The sequence below is a fragment of the Geotrypetes seraphini genome, chromosome 4 (genome assembly GCF_902459505.1).
Source record: "Geotrypetes seraphini chromosome 4, aGeoSer1.1, whole genome shotgun sequence".
Classification (NCBI taxonomy): domain Eukaryota; kingdom Metazoa; phylum Chordata; class Amphibia; order Gymnophiona; family Dermophiidae; genus Geotrypetes; species Geotrypetes seraphini.
In genome coordinates this window covers 201,276,084-201,293,479 of record NC_047087.1, presented here as the reverse complement: position 1 = coordinate 201,293,479, position 17,396 = coordinate 201,276,084, and the positions used below count along the sequence as shown (strand labels likewise).

General features: G+C 43.7%; 1 protein-coding gene across 1 annotated transcript in view; it reads right to left on the bottom strand.

Annotated features, from left to right (window-relative positions):
• The window catches only part of LOC117358684 (neurotrypsin-like), a 106,874-nt gene that overhangs the window by 58,345 nt on the left and 31,133 nt on the right, over positions 1-17,396 (bottom strand). Inside the window, 5 exon segments of the mRNA XM_033940193.1 lie at positions 957-1,135; positions 1,906-2,053; positions 6,207-6,385; positions 9,605-9,743; positions 10,655-10,900. Of these exon segments, the coding sequence (XP_033796084.1) occupies positions 957-1,135; positions 1,906-2,053; positions 6,207-6,385; positions 9,605-9,743; positions 10,655-10,900 (891 nt within the window).

Sequence of the window (17,396 nt, the reverse complement as noted above, 5' to 3'; positions counted from 1 at the left end):
AAATACAACAGGCCGCTGACAAGTTTTAAGCCCAGCCAAGAAGAGAATGATGTGGAGCAGGGGGTCTCAAAGTCCCTCCTTGAGGGCCGCAATCCAGTCAGGTTTTCAGGATTTCCCCAATGAATATGCATGAGATCTATGTGCATGCACTGCTTTCAATGCATATTCATTGGGGAAATCCTGAAAACCCGACTGGATTGCGGCCCTCAAGGAGGGACTTTAAGATCCCTGAGTGTGGAGCCATGAAACTTACTTATAAGTTATTCCACACTTTTCATTTCAATGATATAAAATGAAACGAAAAGAGTCAAGAAAAGAGTGGAATAACTTGTAAATTTCATGGCTCCACCTCATTCACTTCTTGGTTGGGCTGAGAACTTTTCAGTGGCCCCTCATAGAGCAGCCCCACCAAATATGGCACATTTATGACGGTCTTAAATAGATGCTTTCCTTTTTATTAGCACATTTCTGAAGGAGTAAAACTTGTATCAGGGGCAGACTGACAGGGATTTGGGCCTACAGACAATAAGGGTAATGAGCCCCTAGTTACCTATACAAAGTGAATAAACTAGTTGGAGGCTAAGGAAGAGTGAGTCCCCCTACTGTGGGCCCTTGGGCACTGCCCTATTGTCCCACCAGTGGTCAGTCTGCCCCTGATTGGTATCCATCTGACAAGTTCATGTGTGAATGCTGGGAGCATGATGAGAAACTCCCAGTGTAATGTCATTCATTGTAGTGTCCAGAACTTAAAATCTTTCTACTCCTTAAGATGCATTTTTGTATAGTTCATGGACAAGTGAAGATGTGAGAAAACTGGGGCAAGTTATCATTTCTAGTCAGTTGTGTGATGGTCAAGAAAATTCGAAGACATTTTTCTTACGCTGGTCAGGTTACAGGTCTGCTTTTCTCAGCAACTGAACCTCAAAAGCGAAGGTCTCACTTTGATTAATGAGTACCTGTGAAGGGGTTGCAGGATACCCCAGCATCCTCAATGTGGTCACAGTTGTGGTCACCCCAGTTACCCTTCATGCACTGGTCAAGTGACAATTCATTTCCTGAGCATCCCACCTCATCCAGCAGGATTGGACCAGAGCCCTGTCCATAGTGAGCCCATACCCAGGCTTTTGGCTTCCCACTGTAAATAATACAGACACAGTAAGAAATCAAGAATCTCGACTAGCCCATGCATATACAAGCAAATAAGTTTTGTGCCCCACTTTGCCTTCAGGTAGGTAACAATGAAATGTTTGAAATACTTACACATCCTGCTGTTCTAGCCAAGCCAGACTCTCCCCAGACAGAAAACCTGACCTCCCTGGAAATGACATGAGCAGAATTTGACTAGGGATTGATCCTGCCCATTGTTGGTTCCAATGATGGCTGCAATCTCCCACGGCAGTTATGCAAGTCTATTGCAGGATGTTGCAGCTACCATTTTGACAAAGCAGCCAGCAGGGACAGGAGCAACATGGGATCTCTTGCTCCGAAGAGGTCTTTTAGAAGGTAGGCCACAGGCCCACAGGGCTTTTAGAAGGTAGGCCTAGGGGTGGGGGAGGTTGGATCTGATGAGCGGCCTGGGGAGACAAGTTTTCTCTTGGGGGGGAGGCTGACTCGGTTGGGGGGAGAGGTTTGCGGCAGCGAGGGGTGGGGCTACAGTTATGGTTTCTGCTGAAAATGCATTTTTGGCCAAAACCTGAACCTAGATTTCGGAGCAGTTTCCATGCCAGATCCAAAAGCAAAACTCAGTTGGCTTCTACAGAGAATAAGGACTGTAGCTCAGTCCCCTGTAGCTCTAAACCATTCTCTCCATTACTCCTCCCTCCACTCTCGCATACACATTCTTTCCAGTGAATGAAGATCAGAGTACTATGGTTCAATGTTTAGTTTGAGCAACCTATAGTTTACCTGAGACCCAGCTGCCTGCAGACCACTTCCGCATCGCTGTCATCCCAACGATCATCACAGATAGTTCCCCAATTGCCGTCATGAAAGACTTCCACTCGCCCTTCGAAGGGCTCCTTCCCTCCTATCAGGCGCAGCGGGGCCTCTAAACCTACTCTTCAGGAAAGGAAAAGAAGAGCTTTGTGAGACTGAAAAGCCAAGGGATTCAAAATGCCACTACTGTCTTGTACCATGTTGCAAATCTAACCATATAGCGAATAGCTGCAGTACACGCCAGCAATATAAGCTTGAGTAGTAGTTTATATTCAGAGGTCAGAACAAGTACCAGAGCAGCACTAGTGATGCCATGTGAGTGTCATTCAGGAAATGTTGACTGTACTGTCAAGCACAAGAACTAATTTACATGCTATCATTAATAACATGTCTTCATTTTTTTTTTTCAACAGTTTTTTTTTTTACTTTGACTTTATTTTTAAAATTTTTCATAGCCTCCAGGTAATCACTAACTTCTTCTCTAAACTTCCTGACACTAGTTGATCCCAGCCCAAATCATTCATGTTGACAGCAGAGGGGTTCGGGGAGATATCTTATTTGTAACCATCAGTTGAAAGTTTTGCTATCTATCCCCCCAGTTTTACACGTAGTTGTTTTAGCCCAGCAAATATGTCATCCTTCTGTCAGGGCCAGATTCTCAAAACTTTAATGCCGTTGCTAAACTGTTTACTGACGGTTTAGCCTGTACTCATTTTAGCAGTGGATTATCAAAATGGATTATCTCTGTCAACAACGAGCTTTATAGCAGTCTCCGACAATGACATGCAAATGGGCTCTTCAACATTGAAAAGAGCCCTCGGGTGGATTCTTAAAAAATGCCGAGCCATTTTCTAAAAGTGGCATCGGCTTTTGGCAACATAAATAAGCGACCGGTCCAGGGGTGCCGGTCAGTGTCAGAGACTGCTAGAAAGCCTGTGTTGTGATGCAGCAGGAGAGATGCCCATTCTCTCTCACTGCATCACAACACCCCTCCCCTGCAGTGGCGGCACCCCTCCCGGAACGGCGGCAACATCCCTCTCTGCAGCGGGAAAGATGCTCACACTCTTCCACTGCCAAGAAATCCCATCTGCACGCACATACCACCCTGCACCCATCACTCTCCCCCGCTGGCAAGTGACCCCCCTGCCATAGAACACCTCCCCCCACCTCCAATGCCCCCTCCCCCTTACCTCCAAATTAATGCACGGAGAGACAAAGACTCCTTCCTCCCAGAAGTCCTTATACAATCTGGGCCAATCAGAGCCTCAGGCTCCTCCCCCGATGCACCAGGAAGGGGCCTAAGGCTCTGATTGGCTCGGACGCCTAAGGCCCCTCCTTTGAGCTGCATATCTGCATCTGTTACTGCTTTCACTTTTCAGGGGAGATAACAACAGTAAACAGACTTCAAGAAAGTACGAGATAAGCATTTGGAGTCCTTAGCAGTGAGGAAGTTAAGGTAAAACCGAAGCTCTAGTAGAGCCAAGGCCATCTTATGGCCTGGGGCCAGGATCCGATAATTATAGGGTCCTCACCTTTTTTCTCTCAATACCTCAATTTGGCCATGGATATCTCTAGGACTGAGCTCTGAATTTCACCCCTCACCTCTCCCTCTCTCTTTCTCTTCACCTTCCACTCTGTAAAAAGCGGGAGTTTGAAAATGAATCTAGGCCTTCTTAGCTGGAAATTTTCTGCAAATGATATCCAGCGCAGAGACCAGTTGCCAAAAGGAGCACACATCAGGGCTCCTTTGTTGTTTTGCAATCCACAGAAGACTTGATAGTATTTATAAAAATCTTATGTAAATCTTTTTTTGACTAAGGGGCATAATAATCAATGTGCCATTAAGATGCCATTAAGATGTTATTTTTCCCCTAACTTATGCTATTTATACAGTTAGATCTGGTTACTAATAACTAGGGTTAACATTAAAATAACACGTCTTAACATATTGATTACTCTCCCCCCTTAAAGTAAAAAGAATTGTCTCTAGAAATCAAAATCACTGCTATATATAATAAAAGTGAGTCAGTATATCAAGTGTTAATAAACATAAACATACTATAAAAGATGAACTCTGATCTTGATGGTATAATCTGCTTGGGAACCAATGACTTAGCATTTCTAATGTACTTGATTGCAGACCAGTTCGATCACTTTTAGATTTTAGGTTCCAGGTAATATATAACAAATAAAATAAAGTGGCGGCCTCTGCAGTTCCAGAATTTAGGGGAAGATCTTTAATATCTAGCAAAAGACCACAGATTTTTCAGAGGTATTCCCTGTTTATGGCAAGGGTGAAGACATGCTATAGCAGTGGTCTCGGTCTCAAACCTTTTGCAGGGCCACATTTGGGATTTGTAGGTACTTGGAGGGCCTCAGAAAAAAATAATTAATGTCATTAAAGAAATGACAATTTTGCATGAGGTAAATCTCTTTATAGTTTATAAATCTTTCCTTTTGGCTAAGTCTTAATAATAATATTGTAATTTATAGCTAAAGAGACATATGATCAAGAAACTCTTTTATTTTACTTTTGTGATTATGATAAACATACTGAGAGCCTCAAAATAGTACCTGGCGGGCCGCATGTGGCCCCCAGGCTGCGAGTTTGAGACCACTGTGCTAAAGTGTACCACTGATTTCAAAATAGGGCTCATAATCTGGTACAAAGAAGAATTTAGATAAATTGGGAGCTTGGAACATTTGTTTTTTTAAAACAATGAAAAGCTACACTGTAATAAAAGCCTATGGGGCTCATAATCGAAACAGAAATACATCTAAAAACCGGCCTAAATTGGCACTCGGACGATCAGTAACACAAGTCGTACAAGTGCCGATAATTGAACTGGGTTTTAGATGTATTTAAAAACGACTTAGGCCTTCACGGTGCTGCTGAACGACCAGAACTAAAAGGGGTGTTTCAGGAAGAGTGTCGAGGGTGGGATGTGGTCCATCCTAGACTTAGTCGTATTGCATGTATAACCGAAAGTTTTACAACACTGCCAAGATGGAACTTGGACATTGTGACTTAGGCCATCTAAAACTAGGTTTAAGTCCACAGAAGGTATCCAAAGTGACCAGATACGCACTGCAGACACAAAGTACAGACCCACACACACTGCCCCAGTGATCACTGACCCCCCCCCAATAAAAATCGTAATAACAACTTTACATATCTGCCTCCAGAACATCAGCACCTGGCAGCCTATCATAGGAAAGCCTAGAAGAGCTGCACAGAGGTGGCTTAAGTGGTCTTGGAGGTGGGTTAGTGAACCATGGAGAGGAGGACCCAGGCCCATAAGCCACTCTAATCACTGCATTCATGGTGAAAAATGAACACCCCCCCAAAAACCCCCAAAACTCTTTTGTACTGCCATATAAGTGGCTCCTACAGCTATAAGAGCTATTGGGGTGGTAGATAGGTGGGTCTAGTAGATTCCCGGGGTGTTGTGGGGGACTCACCATGACCTATAAGGAAGCTGTAGTGAGATGTTTATGTGGCACCCTTTTTGTGAAGTTCACAGCAGTGCCCTGTAAGGTACCCCACTACTCTGGTGCCATATCTGGGTATCCAGTTTTTCTGGCCCTTCCCACACCCAAAAGGTCTTTTTCTAGGCGTTTGTGACTTGGATGAATTTTTGGATGAAAATGGGGTATAAAGATGGACGACTTAGCACTCTGGACGATCAGAAGGCTGGATGTACAGTTGGACATTTTTCGGAAAAAAAAAAAAAAGTTGGACATATTTTTTGAAAATGGACTTGCCCAAAACGGACTTAGATTATGCCCCGCCACATTTTTCAGTGATTGGAAAATAATCTAAAATAAAAAATTCAGATTAAATGTGGACAGATAGTTAAACTAATGTAGGGAAGTCCACTGATTTAGGTCAACACCCCCCATAAAACAGAAACTGTGAGAAAATTAATACAACAATGAGCTCAGGGTAGAAAAGGAGCTTATACTGTACAGACTACAAGCAAGCCAAGGAGAAATAGGTGGAAGGCTGAGAGTTCAAATGTTTATGGTCTAGCAGTACAATTTCAGGTCTACATGGAGGTACCCTTGGATATGTTGCTTTCATAGAGACATGGTTCAATGATTCCCAGAAATGGAGTACTGAATAGTGGTGTAAGTTCAAATAAGTGGCCTCACTGCACTATCTCCCAGTGGCTTTTTCAATGGCAAGTCCTTCAGTTCTGACCTACCTCCCCGCCCCAAGCATCCAGAAAACTGCAGAAGTGTCTCATCGACCACTCCCATGGATTTACCTTCTGGAGGCGTACATGTTACTGCTGCTGTGTTTCCATGACTACAGTCTCTTGTCATGGCCTGGATGTAGCTGCACTTCAGCAGCATGCTCTCATCCCCTCGGCAGGTCACTGAGTGTAGATGAATGAGGACTGGTTGAGAGGCAGAATTGGTATCTTTCACTGCCATGCCAATCTCACTAGCTCCCAGAGAGAAGAAACAGCACAAAGAGGAGGAAGGAAGAGAAAACACTAATAAATACATTTTTAAAAAATATGATTGTGTTAGCCTGTGTTGATTTCGTTTTGAAGAAAATCCCATTTCCTCTGCACTGATTAGAAATTCACAGAATCCCTTTCCTAATGAAAACTGAAAACATTTTATTTATATTTTTTAGGGTACCGGAAACTCTTTTGCACCCTTGGGAGGAGCCCTGCTATAAACAAGATATCACATAGGCTAGAGCTGGCCCATATTAATGTGAGCACTGATTCTATTGCATAAATGGTGTCCAAATGTTGGTGCCGATTGAAGGTGCACATGCAAATTAATTGCAATAAATTAATGTTAATCAATTAGTGCAGTTAATTGCCATTATTTGCATACACATCTTCCTGGAAATTATTATATAACCTCGTATGCTTAAATCTCCTAGTGTGAGACTGAAAGGGGGTGTGGCTAGGGGTGGGACAGGAGTGTTCCAAAAAAATTGCAGGCAGAGTTATAGAACAGTGCCACGTCTTCCACACCCAAATACCAAAGCTGCTAACATGTTTAAACAAATTACTGGGAACAATATTCACAAAGGAGTGGTGCCACAGGGGTCTCCCTGAAGCAGAGAACGAAACATGATCTTTGCCGGAGACTTTGAAATCTTTAAGTTAAATGGATTCTTACTGATCCAGCAAAAGATTAAAAAATTTTTGAGCCCCTGTTCTTTTTACTTGATATTTTTGAAACTGTTAGATACCTGTGATATACACATTATATAGATAGAGGTGTGAAGATTAAACTATATGAGATGTTTTTGTTCAATAAGCTATGATAATATGGGTCTCAGGTTTGTATAAGCACATTCACAATCAGTTGGTGTAAATACTGGCACGCATAGTTGGACACAGGAAAGGGCTCTAAGTACTATTCAATAAAAAATGTTCAAGTCAGAATGCCCTTTACAGAATAGTGCTCCACGCTGATTTTTCTGGCACCCAGTTTGAGACACCATTTACTGAATCAAGTCCTAAATGTAATTCCATAAATTTACATATGAGCAAAATAGTTTCTATACAGCCCATGATAACACCATTCCTGAAGATACCCCATTCTCAAATCTATGCCACAAGACCCTTTCTTTCCACTTTAGACTGGAACTGGGGTGGGAGTGGAGGTGGTGAGTGGCACTGCCTTAGCTTCTCACATCTTTTGTTCTATTGTGATTGGCACTGATCTTTAACTAAATGTCAACATTTTCTAAAATGTAGACATCACAGTTTGTTGTAAAACAGTGGTTGTTAAACCTGTCTTGGGGGATATGCCTTATGCATATCCCTAATGAATATGCATGAGGCAGATTTGCATGCCTTTCTACCTCTATTATATGTAAATTTACCTCATGCATATTCATTAGGGATATTTTGAAAGCCCGACTGACAGGTTTAACAACCACTGTTTTAAAATACAAGTATATGTAAACAGCTACTATTTCTTCAACCTAATTTTATCCTGCCATTAATCATTTAGGGACCAATATTCAAAGGATTTCTGCTCCTAACTTTCAGTGTTCTGCTCCTAAATGGGCCTCTTTGAAAATTTTGCCAGGACTGAGTGCATAAATTTGTACTCAAAATTTCACTAAACTCTTCATGTAGGAGCATAAAAAGTAGGTGGTAACAAAAATGGATTTAGGGCAGGAAAAAGTAGGAGCTTAGCACTGATTTTCAGCATTAGCTGGCCAATGGCGGTCAGCATTTTTATAAACACTTACTGTCACCAACTGAATTAGCCCCTAATATTCAGTGCTGAGCCATGTCCAATATTCAACTGGGGGTCCGCATAAGACAGTTATCAGGCCAGTGCCCGCATAACTATTTTTAAACAAATTTGAGCCTCCCAAGCCATCTTCCCAACCCCCCACGACAATGCTCTTTCCTTCCCTCCCGCTCCTCTAGCTTGTGGCAAGAAAGAAGTCTCCCTAGCCCCTAACCATCCAGGTAGGCCTGTGGGAGCCACCTGGATGGCTGGACAGCTGAGGGAGTTGTCCCAATATTCAGTTTGTAAGCTGTCCTAAATTAGGCTGCCTAGCTATGCAAGTACCAACATTAAATATTGCTGGCACTCCCATAACCCCAGGCTCCTCTCTAATGCCGCCCACTCTTTTTGTGAGGTGATCATCAGTGTTACTGTTCGCTTTAGTGCCGCTGAATATCAGGGGTTAGGTGGCCCCTGGGGACTTAAGCCTGCTTAAATTGCTTTGAGTAGGCTCATAAATCTAACAAACAAATGGCAGGCCTAAATTTTTGAGCATAACATAAGTTCCTAGAACATAAGAACATAAGAATTCCCATTTCAGGATCAGACCTAGGTCCATCAAGTCCGGCGATCTGCACACGCGGAGGCCCCGCCAGGTGTACCCTGGCATAGTTTTAGTCCCCATATCACTCTAAGCTTCTCATAAGGAGATGTGCATCTAGTTTACCCTTACCCGTATCACTTTATGCCACTCATAAGGAGATGTACATCTAGCTTACCCTTAAATCCTAGAACGGTGGATTCTGCAATTACCTCTTTTGGGAGAGCATTCCAGGAGAGCTCAATCATTGCTCAGGGCTAGTGCCAGTTACAGCAGATGAGCCCTTTGTCTATATGCCAATGTTAGAAAAGATTACGACAGATTAGGTTGAATTTTCAGCAGAAATCATATGTCCAGCTTTGAATATCTGGGAATAATTCTATCAGCGGCTGAATATTGATCTTTTTATCTGTGTGCACATGCTTTGATAACATTATAAAAGTATCCTTCATTTCTTTTTTTTTTAATACATGTGACAACTTTATTGAAAACAATCTCAACAAGGGAAATTTTAGGAGGCAACTGATCTTGTAAGGCAGCGGTATCCTTCATTTCGAATGAAAGACTCACTGTAAAAGTTTAAGGTCTGATAACAAAAAACTTATTTGTTCATTAGAAACAAAGAAGACTTCTATTTCTTTTGAGGCATCTTTTGAGGCATCTGTTGACATTTGTCATCAGACCTTTGAAGGATCTGCATTTCAAGTACCCAAGGTGCAAGAACAAATTCTTTTTAACCATTACCCCTTGTGGGGTCTATGGAGAAAATGGCTGGCTGTATTGTTCTTATAACCTCCCTATGTGCACTTCTGCTAATTTATGGAACCATGTTTGTTTGTTTTTTATTACCTTAGACCCAGCTGCCTGCACGCCACACTGGCATCCCAGTCTGTCCATTCATCATCACAGACTGCTCCCCAGAGTCCATTATAATATATCTCCACCCTGCCACTGATCTGAGAACAGCCTCCACTGAGGCGGACAGCACCTTCCAAAATACATAAATAAATAAAACAATCATGCACTGAGAAATGTCTCACATCTAAGGAAGTATGTGCTTATCAGAACAAATGAGACAAGCTCCTAAGTGACATCAGGCTGTGGTTTATTTTATTCTTTAGAAATCCATAAAATATTTTCTTTAAAAAGCAAGCCTATCAGAGTGACATAATGCCATGTGCAATTTTCTAAAAAGTTAGACTCTGAAATAAAAAAAAAGCTGAACTCATAAAGCTGGGCTCTATTTTACCCCTCCCTTTTTTACTAAGCTGCGGTAGAGGCAGTAGCATAGTAAAAGGGGAGGGGCAGGGGGAGGTCCATCCCAGGACCATCATGGTGGGGGCACTGGCACCGTCCTCTTTTCTGCCCCCCCCCCATCACGCACATGCGTCCCTTCCCTTACTTCGTACATCTTTAATGTTTGCGGCATGAGTAGCAACCCCAACCTGCTGCTCACACCAACGTCAGCCCTTCCTCCAATGTCACTTCCTCGACCCGTGCCTAGTAAGTGACGTCAGAGGAAGAGCCTACACTGGAGCGAGCAGCAGGTAGGGATTGCTGCTCACGCCACAAATGTTACAGAGGTATGGGGGAAGGGGAGCACATGCATAGCAGGAGGGGGCGGGGAAAGAGCGGATGGGGTGGGGATGGAGAAGAGGATGGAAGAGGGGTGCCCCCGCCCCCGGTGCCTCTAACCCTCACTACGCCACTGGGTAGAGGTTTTCGTGGAGCGGTGTGCGCCAAATTCTCCGATGCTGCTCTGACTCTCATAGAATTCATTTTATTATAGGCTCCTATCTTTTTAGACCCCATTTACCAAATTTCCCCCTTAGCGCTATGGTTATTTCTGCCCCAATATGGCTGATTCTTTTTAGAAACCAGTCCTTATATAGCACTTACCTTGGCTGCAGTCACAAAGAGCCCAGCCAACTGCACCCGAATAATGTCTGTAGAAGCACCACGGCCTGGCCCCATCATCTGGAGTTCTGCAGTAATTGTGGTCACCCAGGCCTCTATTTGGATACTGCTGAATGTAATCAGGAAACGCGGACCAATTCAAACATTCAGAGCCTGATTCAGTCACTGACAGTGAACCGTTGTAATATCCCAAGGATGCTACGCCATCTGAACACAAACCATCACTAACTGGAAACAGAATACAAACAGATATGACAGAACTGCAAGATCAGAGTCTTTCCATGTGGAACTGAAGATCCTGCTTGAAACACAGTGAGATACTAGAGTGCATTTTTTTTAAGATGCAGGAAGCATAGTCAACTATCCTCTAAAAATAATAAATTATTACTCATAATGACAGGAGTTGCTATTCAACAAATTACAAAAAATTAGAAAAATTATGATAAATTAAGTTATAGTTTCTGGTGGAATTCATTGTGCCATTTTTTTTAAATGGAGAAAATATTAGCTATTCAGCAGGGATGATATAAAAAATGTATTCATGTTTGGGAGCCATTAACAAATTACTGTAAGGACTGATGATATTTAATAATTATTTCTTCCCCTTTTATTTAGAACATAAGAACATAAGAATTTGCCTCCGCTGGGTCGAGCCCAGCAGTCCACTCCCGCGGCGGCCCATCAGGTCCATGACCTGTAGAGTGATCTTTTGTCTAACCCGTTGATTCCTACTCCCTTATATCCTGAAAAAACCCTTTTTTCCCTTTTATCTATGCCCTTTTTTGCTCCTGTGTCCTCCTTTATCTGTAGCCTTCAATCCCCTTATCCTTCAGGAATTTATCTTGTCCCTCTTTGAAACCCCTTAATGTAGTCTGTCCTATTACATCTTCCGGAAGCGCATTCCAGCTATCCAGTATAGGGTGGAAGGAGGGTAGGTTTAATTTTAAATTATTTAAAATTATAATGTTATGTTGGAGGGAGGGAGGGAGAAAGGGAGGAATTATATTATGATTCAATATATGTGAGATTAAAAAGTGATATTAAAGTGTATATGATTGTATTATAAATCACTTGTTGAAAGTTTAAAAAAGAATAAAGAATTTATTTAAAAAAAAAAGATGCAGGGAGCATAAAATCAGAAAGGATGGTTTGACTTTCATCGTATCTGAAAAAGGGCAGTAATTAAATCAGAAATCCAAATGACGGAGATGGAATTCATTGTTGAAGAATGTCATAACCAGTGGTGTTCCTGGTGAAGCAGGAACCTAGGCGGAACATCCTTCCTCTGACTGGGGCACCTCCCACACCTTCAGGCAATGAGAAGGTGTGTGGATTGGTTGAGGGCTGCCTGTATGTGGCCGTTGGCTCTGCTGGTCCCCCATCCTGGAACAGGATTTAATGTCACAGGGGGTGGGGGCTGGTGGAGTCAAAATCCGTGCACAGGCTGACCGCAGACCTGTGGCCGCTCCAGCACCCCCGAACTCCCTGTACCTGGGGCTGACCGCTCCCCTGCCCCACCCTTGGTACGCCACTGGTAGTAACAGCTGTTAGCATATCTGGGTTTTAAAAAGGCTTGACAAAATCCTGGTGGAAAAATCCATAATCTGCTATTAAGATAGACATCTGGCAGTGGCTTTCCTGAAGGTGTGTGTGTGTGTGTGGGGGGGTGCTCCAGTCAGAGGAAGGATGTTCCGCCTAGGTTCCTGCTCCACTAGGAACACCACCGATTATGACATTCTTCAACAATGAATTCCAGAGAAAGTTGAGGGTTAGATTCAGTAAATGGCACACAAACGATCAATGCTGAAAAAAAATTGGTGCTGAATGGTATTCTATAAAGCGTGCTCCAAGGTGGGTGCCCTTTATAGAATAGTGCATAGTGCCAGAATCTGCGCCCAACTTGGGTATGAGCATTTACACCAACTGAAACCAGGCATACATCCAAGCGAATAAGCTGAACGCAGAATTCATTAATACTGTGCAGTGGCGTAGTAAGAGGGAGCAGGAGAGGTGGACTGCCCCAGACGCCATCTTTGTAGTGGTGGGGGGCTGGCACCTCGCCTCCTCTCCGCCCCTCCTCCTTTCCACTCCTCCCCTGCTGCATGTGCGCCTTCAATTCCCAGCCACCGTACCCCTAGCTCTTTACCAGCACGAACAGCAGCTCCGACCTGCTGCTCTCGATAGTCTTGGCGCTCCCCTCTGACGTTACTTCTGCATCCCGCCACTAGGAAGCAGCATCAGAGGGAGAGCTGATGCTGGTTTGGGCAGCAAGTTAGAAATATTGCTCGCGCTGGGGAGGCTAAACAGATATGGGGAAAGGGAAGGGGAGCGCACATGACAGGGGTGTGGGGAAGGAGCAGGAGACAGAGAATAGGGCAAAGGGGGGGGGGTGGAATGCCACTGTCCTGGGCACCTCCCACCCTTACTACGCCACTGACACGGTGCACATTTTAAGGGAACACCCCTGACCCACCTATGTTCCTCCCATGGAAACACCTAGGCACTATTCTGTAACAGGGAGCGTAAGTGTAGTTCTGCGCCGATCTGATGCTTTGGCTCCTCGCTTCCATTATAATGCTTTGCTGCACCAGAAAATCAGCGTAGAAATAGCACATAATGCTAGGCACCATATCTAGAATTCCCCAGTGAGTGAACAGGTGCTTTCTGTTAGCACTCTTTATGGAATGCTGTTCAGCAATGATTTTTGAGTGCCGTTTACTGAATCTAGCCCTCCATATATAGTTAAGCTATGGAGCTCTTTGCTGGAGCAAGTGGTACAAGCAGTTAATGTAGCTGGGTTCAGCAAAGGTTTGGACTAATTCCTGGAGGAAAAGTCCATAAACCATTATTAAGATAGATCTGAGGAAAGTCACCGCTTATTCTTGGGATTAAGTAGAATGGAATCTTGCCACTTTCGGGGACTCTGACATAGGGTCACCAGACATCTGGGAAAACTCAGACATGTCCCCTTTTTAGAGGACTGTCCGGGTTCACGGACAGACTTTCCAAAACCCAACAGCTTGTTCGGGTTTTGGAAAGCCCCGAGGTCAGGCTGCATCTGGAGGGCCTTCAAAAAGCATACATGGATGACATAAGAACATAAGAATTGCAATACTGGGACGGACCAAAGGTCCATCAAGCCCAGTATCCTGTTTCCAACAATGGCCAACCCAGGTCCCAAGTACCAGGCAGAACCCCAAAGAGTAGCAACATTCCAGAGCTGAGATTGTGATGTCATAATGCCTCATTCCACCAATGTCTAAGAGCCAGCCTCATCAGTGATGTCACAATGGCTTGATTATTCTATACTTGACTCACATAAGAACATAAGAATTGCCATACTGGGACGGACCAAAGGTCCATCAAGCCCAGTATCCTGTTTCCAACAGTGGCCAACCCAGGTCCCAAGCACCTAGTTAGAGCCCAAGTAGCAAAACAGATTCTATGCTGCTTATCCTAGGAATATGCAGTAGATTTCCCCAAGCCATCTCAACAATGGCTTATGAGCTTCTCTTTTAAGAAATTATTCAAACTTCTTTTTAAAACCTGCTAATCTAACTAATTTCACCACATTCTCTGGCAACAAATTCCAGAGTTTAATTACACGTTTTTCCGGTTTGTTTTAAATCTACTAAGTAGCTTCATCAAGTTTTCCCTAGTCCTAATATTTTTGGAAAGAGTGAACAAGCGGTTCACATCTACCCTTTCCACTCTACTCATTGTTTTATACACCTCTATCATATCACCCCTGAGCCATATCTTCTCCAAGCTGAAGAGCCCTAGCCGTTGTAGCCTTTCCTCATAAGGAAGTCGTTCCATCCCTTTTATCATTTTTGTTGCCCCTCTCTGTACCTTTCTAATTCCATGAAACTTTTTTGAGATATGGTGACCAGAACTACACACAGTATTCAAGGTGTGGCTGTCACAAGTTTTACCAAGTTTTATTTAAAATATGATTAAACACCTAACCGAAATTCTAGGCCTTTTACGATAATAAAAGGGGAGGACAAAAATAAAACAGTGGACTTATACAATCAAGACATAAAATTGACGTACAATTAAACGATGGGTAAGAGGGAAGAACTACAATAAGTTATAGAAAAGAAAACATTGAAGGGAAAAAACAAGCATCCGCTCATGCTGGAGGCCCTCCAAACGCGGCCTAGAGATTAGCAAAAAAAGAAACTAGGCTTTTGGTGGCGGGGCTGGCAGTTAAAAGGTGCAGGGCTGGAGGCAGAACAGGGCGGGGCCATGCTTCCGGGTTTTGCTATAGTTAAATATGATAACCCTGATCCGAAAGGCACTTACAACCTGGATTGGCCAATGCTGGAAGCAGTGTACAGGATTAGATGGTCCCTTAGTCTGACCCATCAGGGTAACTCTTATGTTCATGTGAGTTAGTTGATAGCTTTGTGAAGGATAGGTGCTACACAAAACCAAATTATTAATGCAATTTAGGGTTTCTCAGATCTGTCTGTAGCCAGTCTGGTTCTCAGGATACTCACAATGAAAATGCATAAGATAGAGTTGCATACACCAGAAGCCCAGTTTATGCTAATTCATCTCAGGCGTATCCATTGTGATTATCATGAAAACCCAACTGGCTGTGTGGTCACCATAACAGGGTTGGGAAGCCCTGAGGTAAATAAATAATACAAAACGGACGGGGAGGATCTAGTCTTGTGGGTTAGTGCAAAGAACCCAAGATTAGATTATTTGTAGAAACCAGTTGGCCCTGGTCACACTGTAGTGGCTCTGCACTCAAACCCATAGCATATAGTTACCATTGCTGTGGTATACAGTAATATACAAGTGTGTTCATTCTGCAGCCAGTATCTCTCCTCTCTTGTCTCCTTATATGTCTCCCCAAGAACTCCGTTCCTCAAATGAGTTACTTTTATCTGAGCGCTTCTCCTGCACTGTCAGTTCCAGACTGAAATAGCTTGTGAGCAGGGACTGTCTCCTTCATGACTATGTACAGCGCTGCGTATTAGAGAATGACACAAGGACAAATTTTTCCCCGTCCCCGCGGGAACTCAATTTCCCATCCCGTCGAATTCTTTTCCTGTCCCTGCCCCATTCCTGCAAGCTCTGTCCTCATCACCACAAGCCTCAAACACTTTATTATAAGTGTTCGAGGCTTGTGCGGTTAAAGCAGAGCAGGGACAGTGACAAAACTCGCAAGAACAGGATGGGAAAATTGAGTTCCTGCGGGGACAGGGACAAATTTGTCCCCATGTCATTCTTTACAGCGTACGTCTGGTAGCGCTCTAGAAATAATTAATGGTAATAGTAATAGTTCCTACTGGCCAATGGATAGTACTAAAATTGTACCTTGCAGGAGGTGTCCATCCAGGCCATGGGCTGGGAAAGATCCCCTGGGCATGTGTTTGGGGTTGAGAGGGGGCTGCAGAAGGACAGAAAGGGAGAAAATGATCCTGGAGAAAGTGGGGGATGTATAAAGAAAGTGAGAGTGGTATAAAGTTTTCGCAAGTAAAAGGGGAATTTGAAACTGCCCACCCTATGTGCAGGTATCACTCTGTGCATTGTCCCTTAGCACATGTACTGTTTACCCACAATGAGGGGGACATTTGAAGGGGAAGAATTAGGGTAGAGGTTGCTACATTGTTCAGAGTATTAAATTTTCAAGAATGCATGCATTGTTTTCGTAGGAAAAAGTATTAACCCAAAAAAGCAGGTGCGAGCCTTTATGGAGTGTTATCCTTAGGAGATTTATAAAGTGAAAGTATCCACGTGTTTTCAATTTGCAAACTGTCGGAAAGACTGTGGGTAAAAAATTCCATGGACTTTTACAGTGATGTGGGCAGTGTGAAAACCAAGCTGTTTTTAAGAAGCTTTGGAAGAGACCTCTTGTTTGCGAGATGAAGTATGGGTGCTGAGCTCTTTTTATCTTCTGAATTTGTATGATATGTTGATGAAATGTATATACCGGTATGTCTGTTTTATGGCTGTTTTGTGATACTTATTGTGGATATGGTATTGTAACCCACCTTCTCAAAGGGGAGCTATAACCAAATAAACCATAAGCTCAAGCTGCAGGGATCGCTGACAAATGACTTAGAAGAATACAATTTTGTTAAACATATAACAGAAAACCACCAGGACTGAGTTATTCGATAAATAGGTGCATTGGGATAACAGGAGAGGGAGAGTAAATAAAATTGATCAGAATCTAAAGACCACAAGAGAATGACCATGTTGAGTGAGAGAAGATACAATATTCCTAGACCAGTGTTTTTCAACCGCTGTTCCGCGGCACACTAGTGTGCCGCGAGATGTTGCCTGGTGTGTCGCAGGGCCGCCATCAGGGCAGTACTACCAGTCCTGCATTCAGGGGCCCGGAGCTGACAGGGGGCCCGAGGCAGGGGCGCCAGTAGCACGCCAAGGCAAAGTGAGTCGATCACCCAGGACTCACTTTGTCTTGGCGATCTAATCTATCGAGCCGATAAGTCTTCTTCTCCCCGACGTCAATTCTGCAGTCGGAGAGGAAGTTCGGGCCAGCCAATCGCTGCCTGGCTGGGCGGAACTTCCTCTCCGATTGCAGAATTGACGTCAGGGAGAGCATGCGTCGGCGTCGGCTTTGGGGCCTGTTATCCATTGGTGGGTCCTGTTCCCCGATGGCAGCGGCAGTGGCAGTGGCTTGGGGAACGGCAGGGAGAAAGAAAGAAAGAAAGGGGGTAGGCAGGGAAACAGAAGGAAAGAA